Here is a 17950-nt window from a genome sequence, read left to right on the forward strand (position 1 = left end):
CAGGTAAAGTCACACCTCTATAATAATCTAACATCCACAGAACATTGACAATATTAATCTAACACTTGTTACACTGTATTTAACCGATCTAGATAGTTAAAGTACACTTTTGAAATTGTGAGATATTTTACAATGCCACAGAGCTGCAGCAGACAAAGATGTATTTGAGCGTGTGACATGTGGACGGGATTACTTTCATAAAAAATGTATTATTTGGGTAACCCAAAGATACAAAATAACAGCATTCCCATTTTGCCTTTCAATTAAAGTGGAGACTGCCCATGCAAGGTAATAATGACACATAGTTTAATAATCTAAATCACTTTTATTAATTTAAGTTAGGTAGAGACACTAAACATTGGAACCACATTTGCTCAGAAAATTACAAAAAAAGAGGCTTATGTCATACTGTCAAAATAAAAAATGGCAAAAATCAAGAGGTAGAGAATTTAGGCTCATTGCTGTGACTGGAGGAATGACGCCCATTGGAATGTAGTTGAAATTCATAAACTCTTGTCGTCCCAAAAAGGTATATAAAATATTCATACATCAAATATGGTGGAGACAGACAGTCATTTTGGGGTACTGGGGGTATTCACAACATTCAAACATTTACATTTCACTTCAACTGGACAAGGTGGACAGTGGGCAGGAGTTTACTTTGGAAAGAAAAGGAGCGGTAGTGTCTTTCATGCTTTTCCTTCAACTAAACATCAGAGTCGGGAAAGCAGATCTGCTAGAGGGGGTTATTTTTGACAAAGAATATTGGTAACAGATAAATTTACAGTATAAACAACACAGATCTCAGAACAAAAATGCATTATCTCTCTGTTTCTTCCAAAGCAGTACATTCTGAATGCATCAAGCATGCTAGCTCAACCCAGGACATCGACTCCTTCACCAACTATTCGTTTGAGGATTTGGTCGATCCAGACGTGAAATAAATGGACCATTAAATGGATGAGAACTCGTGACTCCTGGACCCTCCTGTGATGATTTCATCAGCCTTAATCTGGCCTTTCTAAGTCCCACCGGGAATGTGTAGACTTCACTATAAACATATATGCTACATGTCTGAAAATTAGGTACGTAATGACAAATTATGGTAAACTTTATTGGAGAAATATTCATTTTGCTTATCTGTTAACAGCCCAAGCTGAACATTAAAAGAGCCTCTGCATGGGGAGACAAAGGGGAATTGAAACGCTGTGTTGAACCTTCCTACACAGAGAATGCTGGCAGTGTAGAGAGAAAGATATCAGAAATTACAGTGCATGTCTACAAAAATAAAATAAAAGTGAATTTTTTTTACTGTTTGTACAGTAACATACTGTATATCTCCACAATGACACTAGATAAGGCTGGTGACTACATTACGTAAATAGTTAATTATTGAATACCTTTATCTGTATGATTTCAAAACTAGTGACACAGAATATACATGTTGGTTTCTTTAAACTTAAAAAAGACAAAGTCAAATAAATCCTTTGTGTAGTACACAGCTTTCTTTGTTCCAGAGGAACAATATGGTAAACCATTGCATTTGCTCAATGCAAGTGCACCAGTCTAGATTCAGTCTCCTTCCTTCCTTCAGTCTTCTCCCATTTTCATCCTCAGTGGTTGTTTCCTCATGCGCGCAGGTTTTATGTGCCTCTGTTCTGGTTACAAACAGCGCCCCCTAGATCCCATTCTTCGCCTCATTGTTGTTCATGGCCTCCTTTCTCTGAGCTAGGAAGGGGTACATGCACTTATCGGCACCCAGGAACCGGTACATGCACACGATGGCCTCGAAGGGCAAGATGCTGCGGAGGCAGGACGGAGAAAAGATTAGTGATACCCCCACTGTGTCCTCACTCTTTACTTTAGCGCCGATTTACAACCAATGTCATCAAGACACTTTACAGAGAGGGCAGGTCTACACTGTACTCTTGGTTATATTATTAACAAACACCCATTAATCCGCCAAGTAGCATTTAGCAAAGAAAAACGTCCCTGCATCAGGCAGAAACCCCAAGAGAGATTATACAGACACTGAAACTAGGTTATGGAGAATGGATTTTTAAGGAGGCGGCTTACCTTTTCATGAAGTTGACCATGTACACAATGCGAGGCGTGCAGATCATGGGCTGGTCAGTGAGGATTGCCCTCATGGCCTGTTTGACACAGAACTCGGGCTTAAGAGGAGGCAGGAAAGGTTCAATCTCCTTCCTTTAATTAAAAACAAAACAGATGAATTCACAAACAATTTTACAGAAAATAGCAAGGAATTTAAAAAGCATTAAACTTGATCAGGAAGATTAAAAAATGCAGTAAAATAACAGCAGCAGCTACTGTAAAAATGATAGCTTTCAAGTCAAAGTTATTTTTTCCCATTTATTTAAAGCTCCTGTGAGAAATTTTAAGTTTGCTGATTTTGGTGCCCCCGAGTATAAAGTGGTACTTCTCATCTCTGCACCGCTTTCATCCAGTACATTTGGTGTTTGCTTCACTTTCCATGAATCTTTGAAAAGCTGTAAATAAAAGGATATTTCTGTTGTGTGCTATAGACCTCTTTAAAAATGAGCCTGCAGATGTTTTAGGCAGTAAAAATCACTTTGAAGAAATAATTTTAATGTTAATTGTCCATCTTGCTTTTGTATATCCAGGGTAGGGCTGGGCAATTATTTACAATACTGCCTGCTGCAATTTACAAATCACAGAAGTTGCAATATTACCTTTGCTAGAAATTTGTCAAAATAGTAGTTTAATACATTCATTTTTTGCCGCAGCAGAGATTTTATGCACATTATGCAATAATTCAAGTTTCATTTTTTAAAAATGGTTCACAAGAATCCTTTTCGTGTTTTATTTTAATCAAAATGAGTGACATAAAAATAATAATCCCCTTCAATAAGGCAGTGGGTATCAAATTTGCAATATTAGCAGAAAATAACCAAGTTATTCTAACTATTGATGAAGCTTATTAGTTCATACGTCCAGCTGTGGTCAGCTAATAGCCAGCTTCACCTCCCCCACCCCAGCCTCCTCCTTTATAGCTTAAAGCTTGTTGCATCCTCATATTCAGATTCATGCTACTGTGGATAAATTGCTTCTATAATAACTACTTTTTTTAAATGCACATTGTCATTTATGCATCTATTCATATGTGGGTTCCTCGCCATGCACTCCCTGAAAACCCGGGGAGCATCTTTAGAGTACCAAGTTAAAATGTATATCATTTTGCAATAAAATGGTTAGATGTATGATGAGTGTTCCTGACTGATTGTAGGTTATGATATAGAATGATTTATTGCTAAAACGATGAAACGATGGTTGAGGAATTTAGCCTTTGCTGATGAGCTACACCCATGCCTACCCCCTTGATATTTAATTTCACCCTATAATCCTAAATTATGATGCTGTTTGCCTTGTTAGAGGCAAGGCTTATGTAGCTTTTCTTGAATATCAAAGTAGCATATTTTCTTTTATGAGCGCTTTACTTGTAAATGATCTAGAGGTGACAAACAACATCTCTGAATCTCAAACTAACCTTACATGTTTTATAACTGAACTGCAAAAAAGCTCTTCCTTTTCTTTTTATCCTTTTTTGTGTTAGTGACATGGTGCTCCAGTCAGGCTAAGTTCACACTGCAGTCAAAAGTGACCTGAATCTGATATTTTTGCTCACGTGTGACTCGTATCTGACTTTTTTCTGACAGTGTGAAAAGTGCAAGCCACATTTAATCTGACCTTTTTGATTTAGATTCAAGCTACTTTTGTATGTGGTTCTGAATCAGACACAAAAAAATCAGATCTAAGCATTAAGGCCTGCAGTGTGAACGTAGCCACTGCTTTCGGGCCGTACCATAAAGAAAAGTCTGGACATGCTCCTTGTAGGTCTAGTAAAGAAATAAGTATTCATTTCAGTTTTATAACTAGTAAAACAACTCCCAGGATCTTTAAAGCATTTATTACATACTTTTCTAGGACTGCTTGGTGATACTTGGATGTAATATAATCGTTCTTTGCCTCGAGTCTTAGTGATTGTTTCAGAGTGGGACAGTTGAGCTGGAGAGCGTGCCACCTGCTGACTGAAACCGTCAAACAAAGTGAGGACTATTACAGCAGTGGGGTGGTGTGGAGTGGGGGCGGGGCAGGTTGGCACAGGTGCACCTGTTGGTGAGCTTTCCCCTGGGAAAGTCGCCCTCTTTGTTTAAAGTGGAGCAGTGACCAAGAGCATAAAAGTGACTTTGAAATATCTCTAAAAACAACAGTCAGCTGCTGCTTTGATGTTCAAAAGGTGTTTGTGAGGCCATTTTATTTGCTGCAAATTAGAGAGCACAAACTCAGCCCAGGTGCAAGAGAAGAATTCAGAAAGAAAGCTGCACACACAACAATTACGCTGGTTATGCTAACCTTATCCTGCAGCCTTTGAACATTCCCGTGTCCACCAGGTAAGGGCACACCAGAGTCATGTTGATGCCATCCTTCTCTGAGGCCTTTAGCTCATGGCTCAGCGACTCGTGGAACCCAATGGCACCAAACTTACTGGCACAGTAATCCTGTGGGAAGAGAGGGAGAACAGGTTAGCCCTGTAAAACTGTGTACCCAGGGACCGCAGAGAACATTATCAAACATGCCCCACGGGCTCACAGGGCTCTCCTTGCTGTTAATGATACACACCACAAAAAAAACCCCTGAGCGAGCCCGTCCGCTGTTCTACGGTTTCATTAGCATTCTTCTCCGGTGCATCAGGAGAGCACTCAGCTTGGCGGGAAGGTTTTGATGTGGTTTTACCGTGGAAATAATCTCTCTTTTTAAAAAAAGGACTTGGGCAAACACAGATGCGTGTTGATAAATACAGAAAGGATAAAGAGATTTGACTGTGCCCACATGACAGGAGAGGGCCTTGGTTGCATGAAATTAATGTGTCTGAAATCACATTTGAGGCATTTCCAGGACGCATAATAGCCCAACAAAGAAACTGGCAAAACTTTGGTGCCTTTGAAGGGGGACTTAATCATTATGGATGAGTGCTTGTGCAACAAAAGCAAAAGTGCAGCTATAAAAACAAAGACAAATGGAGTAGTAGTCCCGCAGGCAATCTGGATATGACACCGTACTCACAAAGGGGATAAATGAGAGCTGTGTTTTCTGAAATATCAAAGTAGAAACACTTCTAAGACCAATTTACTCCATCTGTAGTTCTAGAGATAAATGACCGTGCTAAGTATTTTTGTATGCATTAAAATAACAAAAAGAATCTGTACTAGGAGAGAGAAAATAAGACGGAAAAGCGTATCCATTGAGAGCTGTGCGAGCTGAATACTGAGTATGCAGCGAGTTGTTCACAAAGCAGTGATGAAGATGTCTCTGTCCCTCGGGGAGCTGTCAGCTCATTCTGGCCCTGGGGCCAGAGCCCAATAGGGGCCCCAACACCCCCACTGCTACAGATAGAGGAATCTATAAGAGGCTCCCCAACGCTCATGTGTGTCCCTTAATTTAACGGGTTGAGGGACAACTAGAGAAAGGGGGCCTAACCTCCCCCGGCGCAGTGTGCTCACTGGCACGCCGAGGGGTTTTGGAGGAAAAAGCACTGGTTTTGGATGGTGGGAACGATGGGGATGTGTTGTTGTGTATGATACTAACCTCCACTCCAGCTGTGCTGAATAAACCCAGGGAGCTGGCAACCGTCACAATGTGACCGTGATTCAGCTCCAGCATCTTGGGGAGAAACGCCTTGGTGGTCTGCGGGGGAAGGACAGAAGAGACAGAAGGGCAGAGGAAGAAAAAGAGGAAGGTTAGTTCACTTGTGCAGTTTGTCTGTGCCAAAGCCCTTTGATCCTCTCTGCCTCCCTCTCCCTGTGTTTCTCCTGCTTCTCCATGGTGATGTAGAGAGAGGCGTCTGAATGAGAATTCATAACAGGCATGAAAATAAAGATCGGTCTGAGCACTGAGGAGGTGCAGCATTTAAAAATATAAACTCTTCCTTCTGATAGGTGTGAACTGGCGGCTGGGAGAAGACATGGATTTGGGTTTTCCCCCCTCTTTAGGCTTTCAGGTATGTGGTGTGTGCGCTGCTGTACGAACTGTTCTTTTCCCACACAGATCTGGTGCCCGTTGTCCAGCCTGGCTCTAAAGACCTGGTGACAACACCAATCATAGGCCTCCGTTCACTCAACAACAACACAATTCAACCTCTCGTCTACCCTCACAGCCCTGCGCCCTGTCTGAGCAGCAGAACAATTGACGGCGAGATGAGCACAGAGATGAAAGAGTTTCACCGGACTGCCACGTGAGAGCCTGAGTGGCTTCAACGGGCCGGTCCAATGAGATTTGAAGAGATGGTGAGAAGAGAAACCCCACGGAGATAAGAATCACAGAAAGAGAAAGAAGAGAGGAACTGATTAAGCAATGGATCCGTTCCTCGTTCTGCCCCGTCTGCTGACTTTGGACTCAGCATGAGCCAATCAGCAGGTGTGACATGTGACGGCAATGATAGGAACTGACCAATCACTCTCCCACTGGGAGGTCTGCAAACAAGCAGCGTGCCTTTTGTTGGAAGCTCTGCTAGATCTATTCATGTCAGATGTGCCGTAGTGTTGAACAAAGCCTGAAGCCAGGAACACTTAAGGCTGCAAATAAAAACACAGAAGAACTACAATAACAAGATTCCCAAAGGTGCTGAGAATTCATCTTTTTAACCAGTCTGTCTGTTTTTATTCATACATGACCACAACAGAAAAGTTAACTCCTGATACTCAACATAAGGCGCCGGTGTAGTCTGAATTTTTGTAGTATGTCTCCAAAGACACACCACTGATCTGTCAATGAGCATGGACTTGGCAACACTGAGGGAGAAAAACGTTCTTTAAAACATTCAAGACACTGCTAGGCAGCCTCCTGCCACTAGTGATTTAATACAATAAAAATAAGCCCCTGTAATTTTAGCATTCATGCCCAGGGGTAGGATGTCCCAATTTTTGTTGGACTAGAAGAGTAGTTTGAAGTGCTAGGGCCCTTCAAATGGAGAGCTGCCCTTGGTACAATCAAAACCAAGTGTTAGGGGAAATCTTCCAGAACCTTACAAATCATCTGTGAAATTTTAAATTCTAACAACAATCTATCATCAGTATTAAATGCTGTTTCCATTCTTTTATCCATTCATTAAGCAAGCATTAAAAAAAGACATACTCCAATTGCTCGTATTAGAAATGTCCGGCACTGATTCAGTCCCATATCATCACGGTTGAGGGTGGGCCATTCAGAATGGGACAATGCTGGAACACAGATTTAAACTCCAATGTTAATGCTAACTAGCTTTATTGTCCTACATTAAGTCATAATCAACAAAGGATGATGCATTCATAAACTTATTAGAATATGGTTGTACTGCTGTCCATATGATATGAAAGACTGAAAGAAAATTCCCACTGAATGGCCCAATGCGCAATTCCCAGATTTTTTCCCCAACTTGTTAAATTGCCTGGTAAGATAAAAATTAGGGATGCATGATTGTTGTCAGTCCGGTATCGGCAGGTATCAAAATTTCTACCAATATATACGCCCTATATTTTGCCTGTGTATTTCAGGGGACATCAACTGTAAGTTTTGTCCGTATTTACTAATAAATTAGTGGAGTTTCAGGCTGAACCAACAGACCTATATCAGTTGAGGCCTTTTATCTTTGTTCTTTAAAGTATTTTTTTAGGACTACAGTGTGTTTCCTTGGTCATCCTCAAACCTTAAAGTGCGTCCAAAAGGACTGAAATTCCTTGTCTGAAAAGCATATTTAAATATTGATATCTGCTAAAATGGCTTTGACTTGCAAAATATCAGTTAATTCCACCTTTGTGACACCTTTGGTGTAATCTATAACCGTTATTGATAAGGTGAGCATAATATTAAAGTTACATGTAATAAATACCAACCAGAGACACGAACATGACAGTTTGGATTTTGGATCCCATGGTGGGACGAAGCTCTTCCTCCCTCGTTGACCTGAAGCCAAATTTGGCTCTGTGCTATGGTTGTGTAAGTATAAAACTAAAATATTTAAGATTCTGGGCTAAAGTGGGTGAGGCATGTTGTGGTGTCTCCTATGAAGCCAGCTTGACTACTGTTGTTGTGCCTGAATGTCCAATACAGATGATGAAACAGGAGCTGGAAGGGTCGTCCCATTTCGTAGGGGAAGATTTTGCCACTACCCCTCATAACTCCATTTCAAAAGGCAAGGGACACTTTGAAAACAAGGAGTTTAATTGATTGTACTTATACACGTGTCATGCACAATAAAGTATAATAGATACAAGTAGGGGGAGCTAGAAGGACAAAAGGCTGGGAATCACTGCTCTAAGCCATGGTCAATTTAAATCAATATGGAAAAACATACTTACAATGTTTTCTAGCCAGCAAAAGCTGCTACATGTATTTATTTGAGGATTTAGGGTTTGGTTTAATTTGTTATTATAAAGCCTCAACACAAGGAAGATTTAATTACATTTATACAGAAAAATATGAGATAAAGATATGATCAATTTCGAATTAAAATAATAGTTTTCCCCCCCAACACTGCCATTGCAATTTAAAATCCAATTATTTTTAGGTTCCTGATGTCATCTTACATAAGCAAGAAATTATTCTATATTATAACAAGCACAATATTAAATAAGTTAAACTTAGGATAAACGTGATTTTGGCTAATATATCAAGTTTGATATCATATTGAAGGGAAGATTTTTTTTATAATATTCCAATTTGATTAAGAAAAACATACATGAACAAGAAAATTGGAATTGCTGTAAAAAAAAAAAAAAAGACATTTGAATGTTTGCATAATGTGTAGAGAAAAAGAAAAGAAAAAAACTTCATGTAACTGCTGTTTTGACACATTTCAGGTTAAATAAATATTGCACTGTCTTTTTAAAAATTGCAGCATGCCATATATAATCTTAAAAAAATAAAACGTTCATATCGAATTGTTACCCAATTTCACAGCATGTGTCATGTTGGGAGTTTAGTGTATTGGTACATCCCCATCCCCGGTAAACTACAGTATGCACCGGACAATCTCTTGTTCAAATACTGCTGGTTGCTTTGTGAGCATTTTCAAGACATTTTGTTTTACTCTGGACCTTCTGGATGACATTTTTTCCTTCTTTTGACATCTTTTTCTCCCATATTTCACTTCTTCTGCAGTCATACCCGTAAGCGTTTCATCGGTTGGTACAGTATGTAAACCTAGCCAGAGCAATGCTGCCTGCCTTCCCTCTAAACATTTGCTGCAAAGAAACAGATCCTCACAGTGCATGGTACCAGGTTGTACAGCCATGAAATCACTGGCAAGGGAGGGAAAAAAGCCTCATTAAAACTGCATCCAGAGATTAACTGCATCAGAACCTCCTGACTTCTCTTTACCTCTAGACGTCTCTTCATTGTTTTGTAAGATAAGTGGAGCTGTAAGTCAGATTCAGGCAGAGAAAATGTTTTCACTGATGGGACTTTTATTCTGCAGCCAGGTACAGTATAACTAATCTGACTCGGCTCCAAACATCTGCACTTTTCCGGGGCATACATTTTCAAGTTCCTGTAATATTTAACTCATTGAATGATGAGGCCCAGAGAGGGAGCGAGAGAACACAAAGCCCCGGGTAGAAGCTGAGAAAAGCCTCTGCAAGCCAGAATGGCAGCAGATGACGCAGAGAGTTGCGTGCAAATAAAGCATTAACTTCTGATATGCCCGTACCTGATTCAAGCCAAAGTTTCCCACTCCCACAGCAACTCTCAGAGAGAGCAGAATGGCTTGATCTCGCACAGCGATCAACAAATAAAGCCAACCCTCAGACACAACTGGACAGTTTTGCTGAGTGTTGTGAACATAACCAGCCATTCCTCTGTCAGCTCCAGTTCTCTAAGCAAGAGGAGGTCGCTGAACATGTAGGAACATCCCAGCCCACTTTCCCAGCCTCGCTCGATATCCTGCTTCTCATGGCAGCTCTGGCATGTGGGTATGACCCCCGCTGACCTCTCAGACACAAAATGTGTGAAGGCAACCAGGGGCTCGTGTCTGACATCAGAGCGGCCGTAATTGGGTCTCAACGCTTCCTTGTTCCGCTAAATTACCCACTGACACAGTCGGGCCTCCTTGGCCTATGTGGGGGTGCTTTGCCCACTGCACCCCCTAATTGGTGCGTGCCCCCAGGAGCATTTAAGCCACACAAAGCTTCTTGCAGCTGGGGTGTCAGGATGCATTAGTGCAACGGGAATATAAACAAAATATTGGCCTTTGCGTGGGACCAGATGGCCATTTAATTGGGCTGACTTCTCCCCGGACGAGAGAAAAACGCTGGTGCTCGAGAGCTCGTCTGATCATACAACAGAAGTGGAATTTGAGTGGGCTGGGTTTACTGGTCATCAGGGGTGATGGATGTGGACTGGTCATGTTGTGGTGGCCATGCTGGTCAGTAAGCCTCTGCTACAGTTGACTAAACCTCAAACACCCCTGCTGGTTGGACAACAGGAATCCAATTTACCTGGAAGAAAACCAATTCTACAGGCAAGGAGGCAATTCGGCCAGTGTGGTGCAATCATCCACTTTTTAACTCGTCTTGAACAAAATAAATCTATAGCTCTTAAAGCTTCTTATAGAAGTGTTTTAGTGTGTGCAAGTTTTGGTCAAGGACCACAGGATGGATCCAAAAAAGCACCAAATATCCTGTCGTTAAAAAGACACATCCAAAATGGTGCATCCATTCTCAGCTTTCATTCCAAAGTATTTAACCCATCTACTGTATATATTGTCTTGAGCACTCCAGCCACTTTCATGAGTAACCTGGTCTTATTTCAGAAGCCAATATGTTTGGTTCTATCCTCTAAACATGAACGAAAGATCATTATATACATGTAGCAGTACTAGAGATGCAACAATTGTGAAAATCACGGTTGATAGCGATGATTAAAATAAAAATTAAGCTAGTACTGATAGATGTTTTTACAGCATGTTTTTTAGACAAACCTTGAACTCAGGCGTGACCATGAGGTCAAGGTTCATCTAAAGGGTAAAGTCTTATGCCCGGTAGAAAATCTGTTTTTGTCTTTAATTTAATAGAAATGCTGAAGAAAGATGAGAAATCTGGGGACAGAGTGGAGGAGAAAGCCATGGACTGTAAAAAGAATCGGGCAAACCCTGTGTGACGTCAGCCGTTTGACTACAATAGGCCGACTTAAACCGCGGTGGCTTCCGTATTGAAATCACCGTCTCAACCGAACTTTCAACTAACCTAACAACCTGCCCACTAACTCGGCTTCCTGTCAGCTAGCTAGCTAGCATTCTGGTTGACAGAAAGGTAGCTTCTGCCTGTCAAGCCATCTGTCAATAAAAGGAGATGCGCCAATCAGTCTGCTGTGAGGAATTCCTCAATATAATTAAAACGATTGTGGTACAAAAAAAATTCACCCCCTGTACAGTGAGAGCACATGAAGACATTAGCTAATAAGACACGTTTGGTTTTTTGAACCAGACTGTAAACCAGTTTATTTCTAGGGTAAAAACAGCTTTTTAACATTTATTGTGTACAGGACTTTCAGTTTTCCTGCAGCCAGCCTCATGTGGACACCCGCAGTATTGCAATTTTTTACATGAACCAAATGTGCCAAGACCGGGAACTGATCCAGTGACCAGAGCGTTGGGGACTGTAGCACCTGTACATGTCTGCCTGCTCTTCCAACAGAGCTAAACTGGTGCCTGAAATTCAATAGTTAGGTAAACCAGAAGTGAACATTAAATGAATGGGCACATAATAGACTTCCGCTACTGGCATCTGTTCATGGCGCATTGTTTGCTGATGACCTGTGCTGGTCGACAGGCCGATAACGCTGTTATACAGTTCTTTGATATGAGGAAAAATGACATGGATGATAAGATCTCAGCCTTTCCAGTGGATTTCATGTTCAAATGGGTCTGCTATTTTTTTTCTTATAAGCTTCCCGCTCTATAAATGTAGGCAAAATAACTTGGTCCCAGCTCCTCAAACACTGCGGCTCATTTGTAATGGATTTGCCCACTTTTCCTGTTCTTGGTTCCACATTCTGAGAATTTAAACTAGGGCTGGGAAATTAATTGCAAATGAGATTAAATGGCATACGGCAATTTACGATGTTTTTGACGAATCGTCGATGTTGCAATATTGCTTTAACTTGAAGTACGTTTAATATATTCATTTTTTTGCAGCAGAGGCTTTATGCATATTTTGCAAATATTCACCTGTCATTTTTTATGAAATGCTTTACAGCTTAATGGTTTATAGCTTAAAGCTTGTTGCCTCCTATTCAGATTCTGCTACTACGGATTAAGTGCTTCTGAATAATTTCATTGTTTTAAGTGCACATCGTCGTAAGTTCACCTATCCATGTTGGGGTTTCTAGCTATACACTCCCTGGAAAGTCAAAAACATGCTGCTTGACTAAGTGTAGGTTGTAATATCGATGATTTATTGCTTGAATTTGTTAAAAAATACACAAGATGAGGTACCTAGTAATAATCGCATATCAAATCACAATACTGGGGGGAAAAAAATCGCAAGTAGATTATTTTTGCAAATTGATCGGCCCTAATTTAAACCAGTCTAAAACTGACACAAGCTACCATCTCTATCCCTAATATTCTTTTTAAATAAATATGCCAGCTTCTCAAACATGAGGACTGAAGGATCAATATATGAATGCTGTGGGAAAATTTCAGTCACGGATCCCAAGATTAGGCCAAAATCAGACCATTTGAAAGAATTTCAAACCCAAATTTAATTATCAGTGCGATATGATTCTAGCAAATTCAAATGAAATTACACCTGTATGGATACAGTTTCTTGGCACCCAATAACTCGATAATTCTAATTAATTTTAATCATGAAAAATACACTCTGAATGCTTCACTGCTGAAAAGATTTACTACTTTTTTAATACTCTCAGTTATTGAAAAAATTGAGATTTGCATGTTTGGCAAAATAATAAACCTGTCACTGATATATTATAGAGACTTCTATTCACCTGTAAACCCCTTTAACTGTATTTATTTCGCAAACAGTTCAGTAAAAGACAGTTCAGCCCCTATGAAACTACAATGGGCTTTGTTTTAAAGTCTACTTGTCAAATAAGAAAAGAATTAGACATTAAAGGTAGCCTTCAGTCACTCTTTGAATTATAAACAGGTAGGTGGTCATGGAGAGACTCGACAGGAAAGTGGAACTGGCTCGATCCAATCAATCAGGGGTACAGGTGCACCAGGCCTGAGGAGGGGCCCATATAAAACCAGTCAAGTAGGACCCTTCTGCCTGGCTGCCTCCTTTCTCTGGCTACAGCAGGAATGCGGCCTACAGAACTTGGCTCCTGTCGCCTGGCATCTTGTCAAGCTGATCCACAGACAAGAAAGCAATTGTCACATAAAGTGGGTCAGCAGCAGCAGCTTACCATTACCCTCTCGCCTGTGGATGGGCCGGCACCGATTTCCTTCCTCTTTTCTTTTTTTCCTCTGCTCTTTTCCCGCCATGTCTCTGTCATGTAATTGGACTAGAGAGGTTCAGTTTCCACAAGAGGCCGCGGAAATGCTGCTCATTGTTCGTGAGCCACCTGTTGGATAACCAGCTCAAGATGCTGCGGATGATTTCCTTTCATGTCATTTCACTAGACAAACACTTATGCCTCAAACGCAAACTCTGGGGACACTTCCTGAAAAGATTGCACACTCCCTGTCCGGGAATGACTAAAAAAACTCCAGCTTAAACATCACTGCAGCTGGACTAATCAAAAAAATCACCAAACAAATTAAGCCTATGATCCCCTGCTTTCTAAAAAACATCATAGAGGAGCGAGGGACTGAATCATTGCCGTTTGTCTGGCCGATCTGACTGCCATGCAGCTGCACCCACTGCTCCAAATCAGGTCGGGAGGAGTCTGGATGTGGGATTTGTCGGACTTCGTCACTTCAGTTACTAACACTGCTCAGTAAATGACAGCTGTCCTTGGTGGAGCATTTTAGATGTAGGAAATTGCTTTAAATCTGCCGTCATGCTTTGCTTGGATATTAAATCATATTCTCACTCTTTGTGGTGACATTTTTCTCCCTGTATAGCCAAGCTCTTTAAGATGCTCTGCCAAATGGTGACACTGAGAAACCTAAATGATGAACACTTTCTTCTCTGGATTATGTTCAAAGCTTCAGCATAAAAAGGTGGAGTAAGCGTCTCTATTCTTCTGTGAAAGATGACAAAAGCCAATGGACTATTTAATTTAATCTCACCAGCATTAAGAAGCACATGTTAAAATAAATTAAGGTATTACTTGAGTCATAAAGCACAACTGGGCCATTAAAAACCTGCTGTTCAAAAAGTCCAAAAACAAAAGCACCTGCATGCAGTGACTAACTGTGCTGTGTTTGTGTAAGAGAGGAAAGTGGATAGATCCCTGTTAGTCTAAGCTCTATTCAGCTAGCTTGTGTCTTTTAATGAACCACATCCTCCATTCTGCCTGTCGCCATTCATTAAGTCCCTCTTTCATCTGCCCCCCCCAAAGAAACCACCCTCTCCACAGTGTATGAGTGAACACAAACACAGACCCCCTATTAAAAAATCCAAAATCTGCCACCCAACCACTCTATTCGGACTCAAAATCCTGCATGTGAAGAGAAGAAGATAGCTCAGCAGAGAGTTGCATGAATGCTCATTAAAAAAACGCACAACCTGTCTGACTCACAACACACGGGATTTGCATGCTCAATCAGGGAGCTGCACAATCAATGGCTTCAATGGGAATGCAGGTTGACTTTAAAAAAGCAGAGCTTCACGGCCTTCAGTGGACAGATTGCTCAATATATTGTGGCAAACGGTCAATTTAGACCTCTGCAGCAGGTCTCTGAAACAATCAGTGCACCAATGTCCTTCAGCAGTTGCCATAGCCAAGCAGTGCAATCAATTATCATTAGTGGTGGCTTAAATAGCTCAATCTTGTCTTTCAGACACTTCTTATAAATGGAAGGCTGCAATCACCATCTTCAGAAGAGCTTTAATAGCACCTGGCTTGTCAAAAATGCAGCTTATGTTTATCTTAAGTGCAACATATTTCCCCCATCAAGCCCACGTGGCCTTTCAGAGAAGTATTCACAGAAGGAAAAGGAGCCAGAGAAAAATCTGATACGCAACAAATAACCTCCTGCCAACAAAATATGGCAAGCTGATTTGATACAGATCCAACCCACGTACATGGAGAACAGAACCTGCTGCTTCCATCACGCTAAGTCAAGATTTGTGTAGATATGCACAGCAAAGGAGAGAAGAAGTAAGAGGCTGACATACCAAAGGGATCATCACAGACCCGGGCTGCCAAAAGAGCAAAAGCAAGACTTAAGAAGCTAAACCCGTGACTTTTTCCTTCTGAAAACTAAACGGAGCTGAAATTTAAACATGTAAAGGGAACTATTTATGGTCATACTTCAGGGATCCAGGAGGCACACATTCTGACACACCTCTGGTTTTGGAGTTTGGCACACAGAAAGAGGAGATTATGAACAGGCATGCAAGTCAGACTGGAAACATTCCTGAGAATCTCGCTTCACTGTAAACACATTTGATAACACTTTGCTCATGGAAACTGATGCAGACTCATGTTGCAACTCCTGATCGCCACACACAACCCAAATTACAATCTGGAGTGCAGTTACTTTGTGCGTAAACTCACCCAGAAGTGCGCATGGCAGTTCACCACCATGGTGCGCTCGATCAGCTCATCAGGACACTCCAGAAGATGATGGCCGGAGACAACGCCGGCGTTGTTGATCAGTATATCCACCTCTCCCACCTCTCGGCGGACCTTCTCGGCTGTGGAATACACACTCTCCCGCTTTCCCACGTCACATACATAGGTGTAGACCTGTGGCTGGAAAGGAGGGACCTCCTCTACGCCTCCAACAGGTCCTGTAGGAGAAAAAGAAGACATTTAAGAAATAATAATAAAGCTGGAAACTTTGGCCAGCAGGTGGTTGAACAGTTGCCGTCTGTATTAGCGGGATAATCTTTGATAAGGCCATTTTTAGCACATAAGCTCCAACCTTAACATGCATCTAGAAGTGAGATTGTCTGCAGAGAATCATGTGAAGCATTGCAGCCATTTCCAAGTGAAACATGTCATTGAGTTCATTGTTACACTGTCAACAACACTGCTTTAGCTTACGACCTTTAAACACAACAGAAGTCACTTCGAAAAGGCGATCACGCTGACCATGCGTTAAACCAGATGACATCCTAATTGCTGCACAGAAAGCATTCTCACCGTCTTTGGTAATGGGAGTGTCCAGCTCGTGGTAAATCTGCCGCACCATCTCCGCTGTTTCCTCGTTGCTTTGGCTGTTTATGTCCCATAACACCAATATCGCTCGTCTCCGGGCGAACTCCTTGGCGAAGAGCCGCCCGAGGCCGCTTCCAGCCCCAGTGATCACGCACACCTGTCCCGCCACGCTCTTCTCCTTGGGCCGCACAACCCACTTCGCCCCGGCGGTGACAAAAGCCCACAGCACCTTCAAGATGACCACGAAGAACTCCGCGAGAATTATCATCATCTTGAGCGAGCTTTCAGTGTGTTCAAATAAGCAGGGAACGTCTCCGTCTTTTTAACCTGTTTGCAGCGGAAAGGTACAGGGTCACGCGAACAAACTTGACGTACAGTGCACGCACGAGACGCTAACAACAGTCATACACAAAAGTGGCAGATAAAGCGTATAAAAAAGCTACAACGAAGGAGTGAAGAGAGGGCTGGGATGCTGCTCAGTCAAAGTCCAGTTGCAGTGAGTTATTGTGAGCAGCTACTACAGACTGTGCCTCCTACTTCCTCTGTTGCTCCTCCACTCTTCTCATCCTCAGCCGCATCTCTCTGCTATTTATTCAGTCCACCCATCAGCGCTGGACCCAATAGGACGGAGACTTGGGCGCCTGTCAGAATAAAGCGCTTGGTCCTTACAAACGATCAGAGGTGATGTAACCCACAAGATTTTACCTAACACCCATCTGTTAAGGCTTTTCCCGACATGTCAGATAAGGATCTCAGAAGTTGCCTCTATTTAAAAGTGCCTGCTCTTTATCTGCCAGAATAAAAGTACATTTAAGCAGTTTTATTATTCAACACCTTTCATAACAAGAAAGGAATAACATTAGTGGTCTTTATATAATCTTCAGAAAATAATTTAATCTTAGTTTTTTATTGAAAAATACAGATGAGGTTTGTATTTTAAAACACTAAATGAACTGATACCTTACCATGTTTCTTCAACATGATAAGCACTCAGGCAGCCATAGATAAGATTTACCCTTCAAAACCAGGTCAATGTCCGTCCGTGCCTGGAAAACACTTTACTTCACTTTAGCTGTTCTTAACCAGAGCAAAATACTAAATTTATACTTGAACACACAAATCTAACACAGTGCTTCCTTCCAATAATCCATGGCGATAGCTTTTATCCAGAAAGTGAAAGTGGGTGGAAATGACGGCTACGTACCTTGTACGTGCCGTACTTCTACAGACGTAGAAGGCTGACCAATAAAAGCTCCTGTGTTTATCTGTACATAAAGGGGACGTTCGTGTATTTTTCATTATCATTTACGCTGTTAGGGCGGCCTGTTGACCGCTGAAACACAAAAATTCCTTCGACTGGCGCAAGAGACGTGTATTCACACAGTTATCCATATTTTTACATTCACGACGACGTGCAAGACTGGCCCTGTGTTGTGGGCGTGTCCTAGGGCCAAATCATTGTTGGCTCTGATAAAAAAAATGGACTTTATTAGGTGAAAATTAAAATTAGCACCAGGAAATCACCAAAAAACGCCTCATTGTAGAAACAGTCAGTGGCCTTCAGGGCCCCGTAGGAGGAATAGGATCGTAATTATCAATATCAGTGCTGAGTAGTTTCTACAGCTTTATGTTGCTCTTC

General features: G+C 41.6%; 1 protein-coding gene across 1 annotated transcript; it reads right to left on the reverse strand.

The window, feature by feature from the left end:
- Positions 1–305: 305 nt before the first annotated feature.
- rdh10a (retinol dehydrogenase 10a) lies at positions 306–16933 on the reverse strand. The gene is made up of 6 exons (XM_041813974.1): positions 16297–16933; positions 15706–15941; positions 5629–5727; positions 4396–4541; positions 2077–2208; positions 306–1802 (listed from the first exon to the last, which is right to left on the reverse strand). Exons 1-6 carry the CDS (start codon positions 16580–16582, stop codon positions 1679–1681), a joined length of 1023 nt encoding a protein of 340 aa, XP_041669908.1. The 5' UTR covers positions 16583–16933; the 3' UTR covers positions 306–1678.
- Positions 16934–17950: the final 1017 nt, after the last annotated feature.

The sequence above is a fragment of the Cheilinus undulatus genome, linkage group 19, assembly GCF_018320785.1.
Source record: "Cheilinus undulatus linkage group 19, ASM1832078v1, whole genome shotgun sequence".
Lineage (NCBI taxonomy): Eukaryota > Metazoa > Chordata > Actinopteri > Labriformes > Labridae > Cheilinus > Cheilinus undulatus.

Excerpts from the sequence above, each read along its gene's own strand:
- rdh10a (XM_041813974.1), bottom strand. The coding sequence starts at position 16,582 with ATGATGATAATTCTCGCGGAGTTCTTCGTGGTCATCTTGAAGGTGCTG. Across the intron at positions 2,209-4,395 it reads TTCAAAGGCTGCAGGATAAG|GAAGGAGATTGAACCTTTCC; the intron begins GTTAGCATAACC and ends TTTTAATTAAAG. Across the intron at positions 1,803-2,076 it reads ATGGTCAACTTCATGAAAAG|CATCTTGCCCTTCGAGGCCA; the intron begins GTAAGCCGCCTC and ends CTGCCTCCGCAG.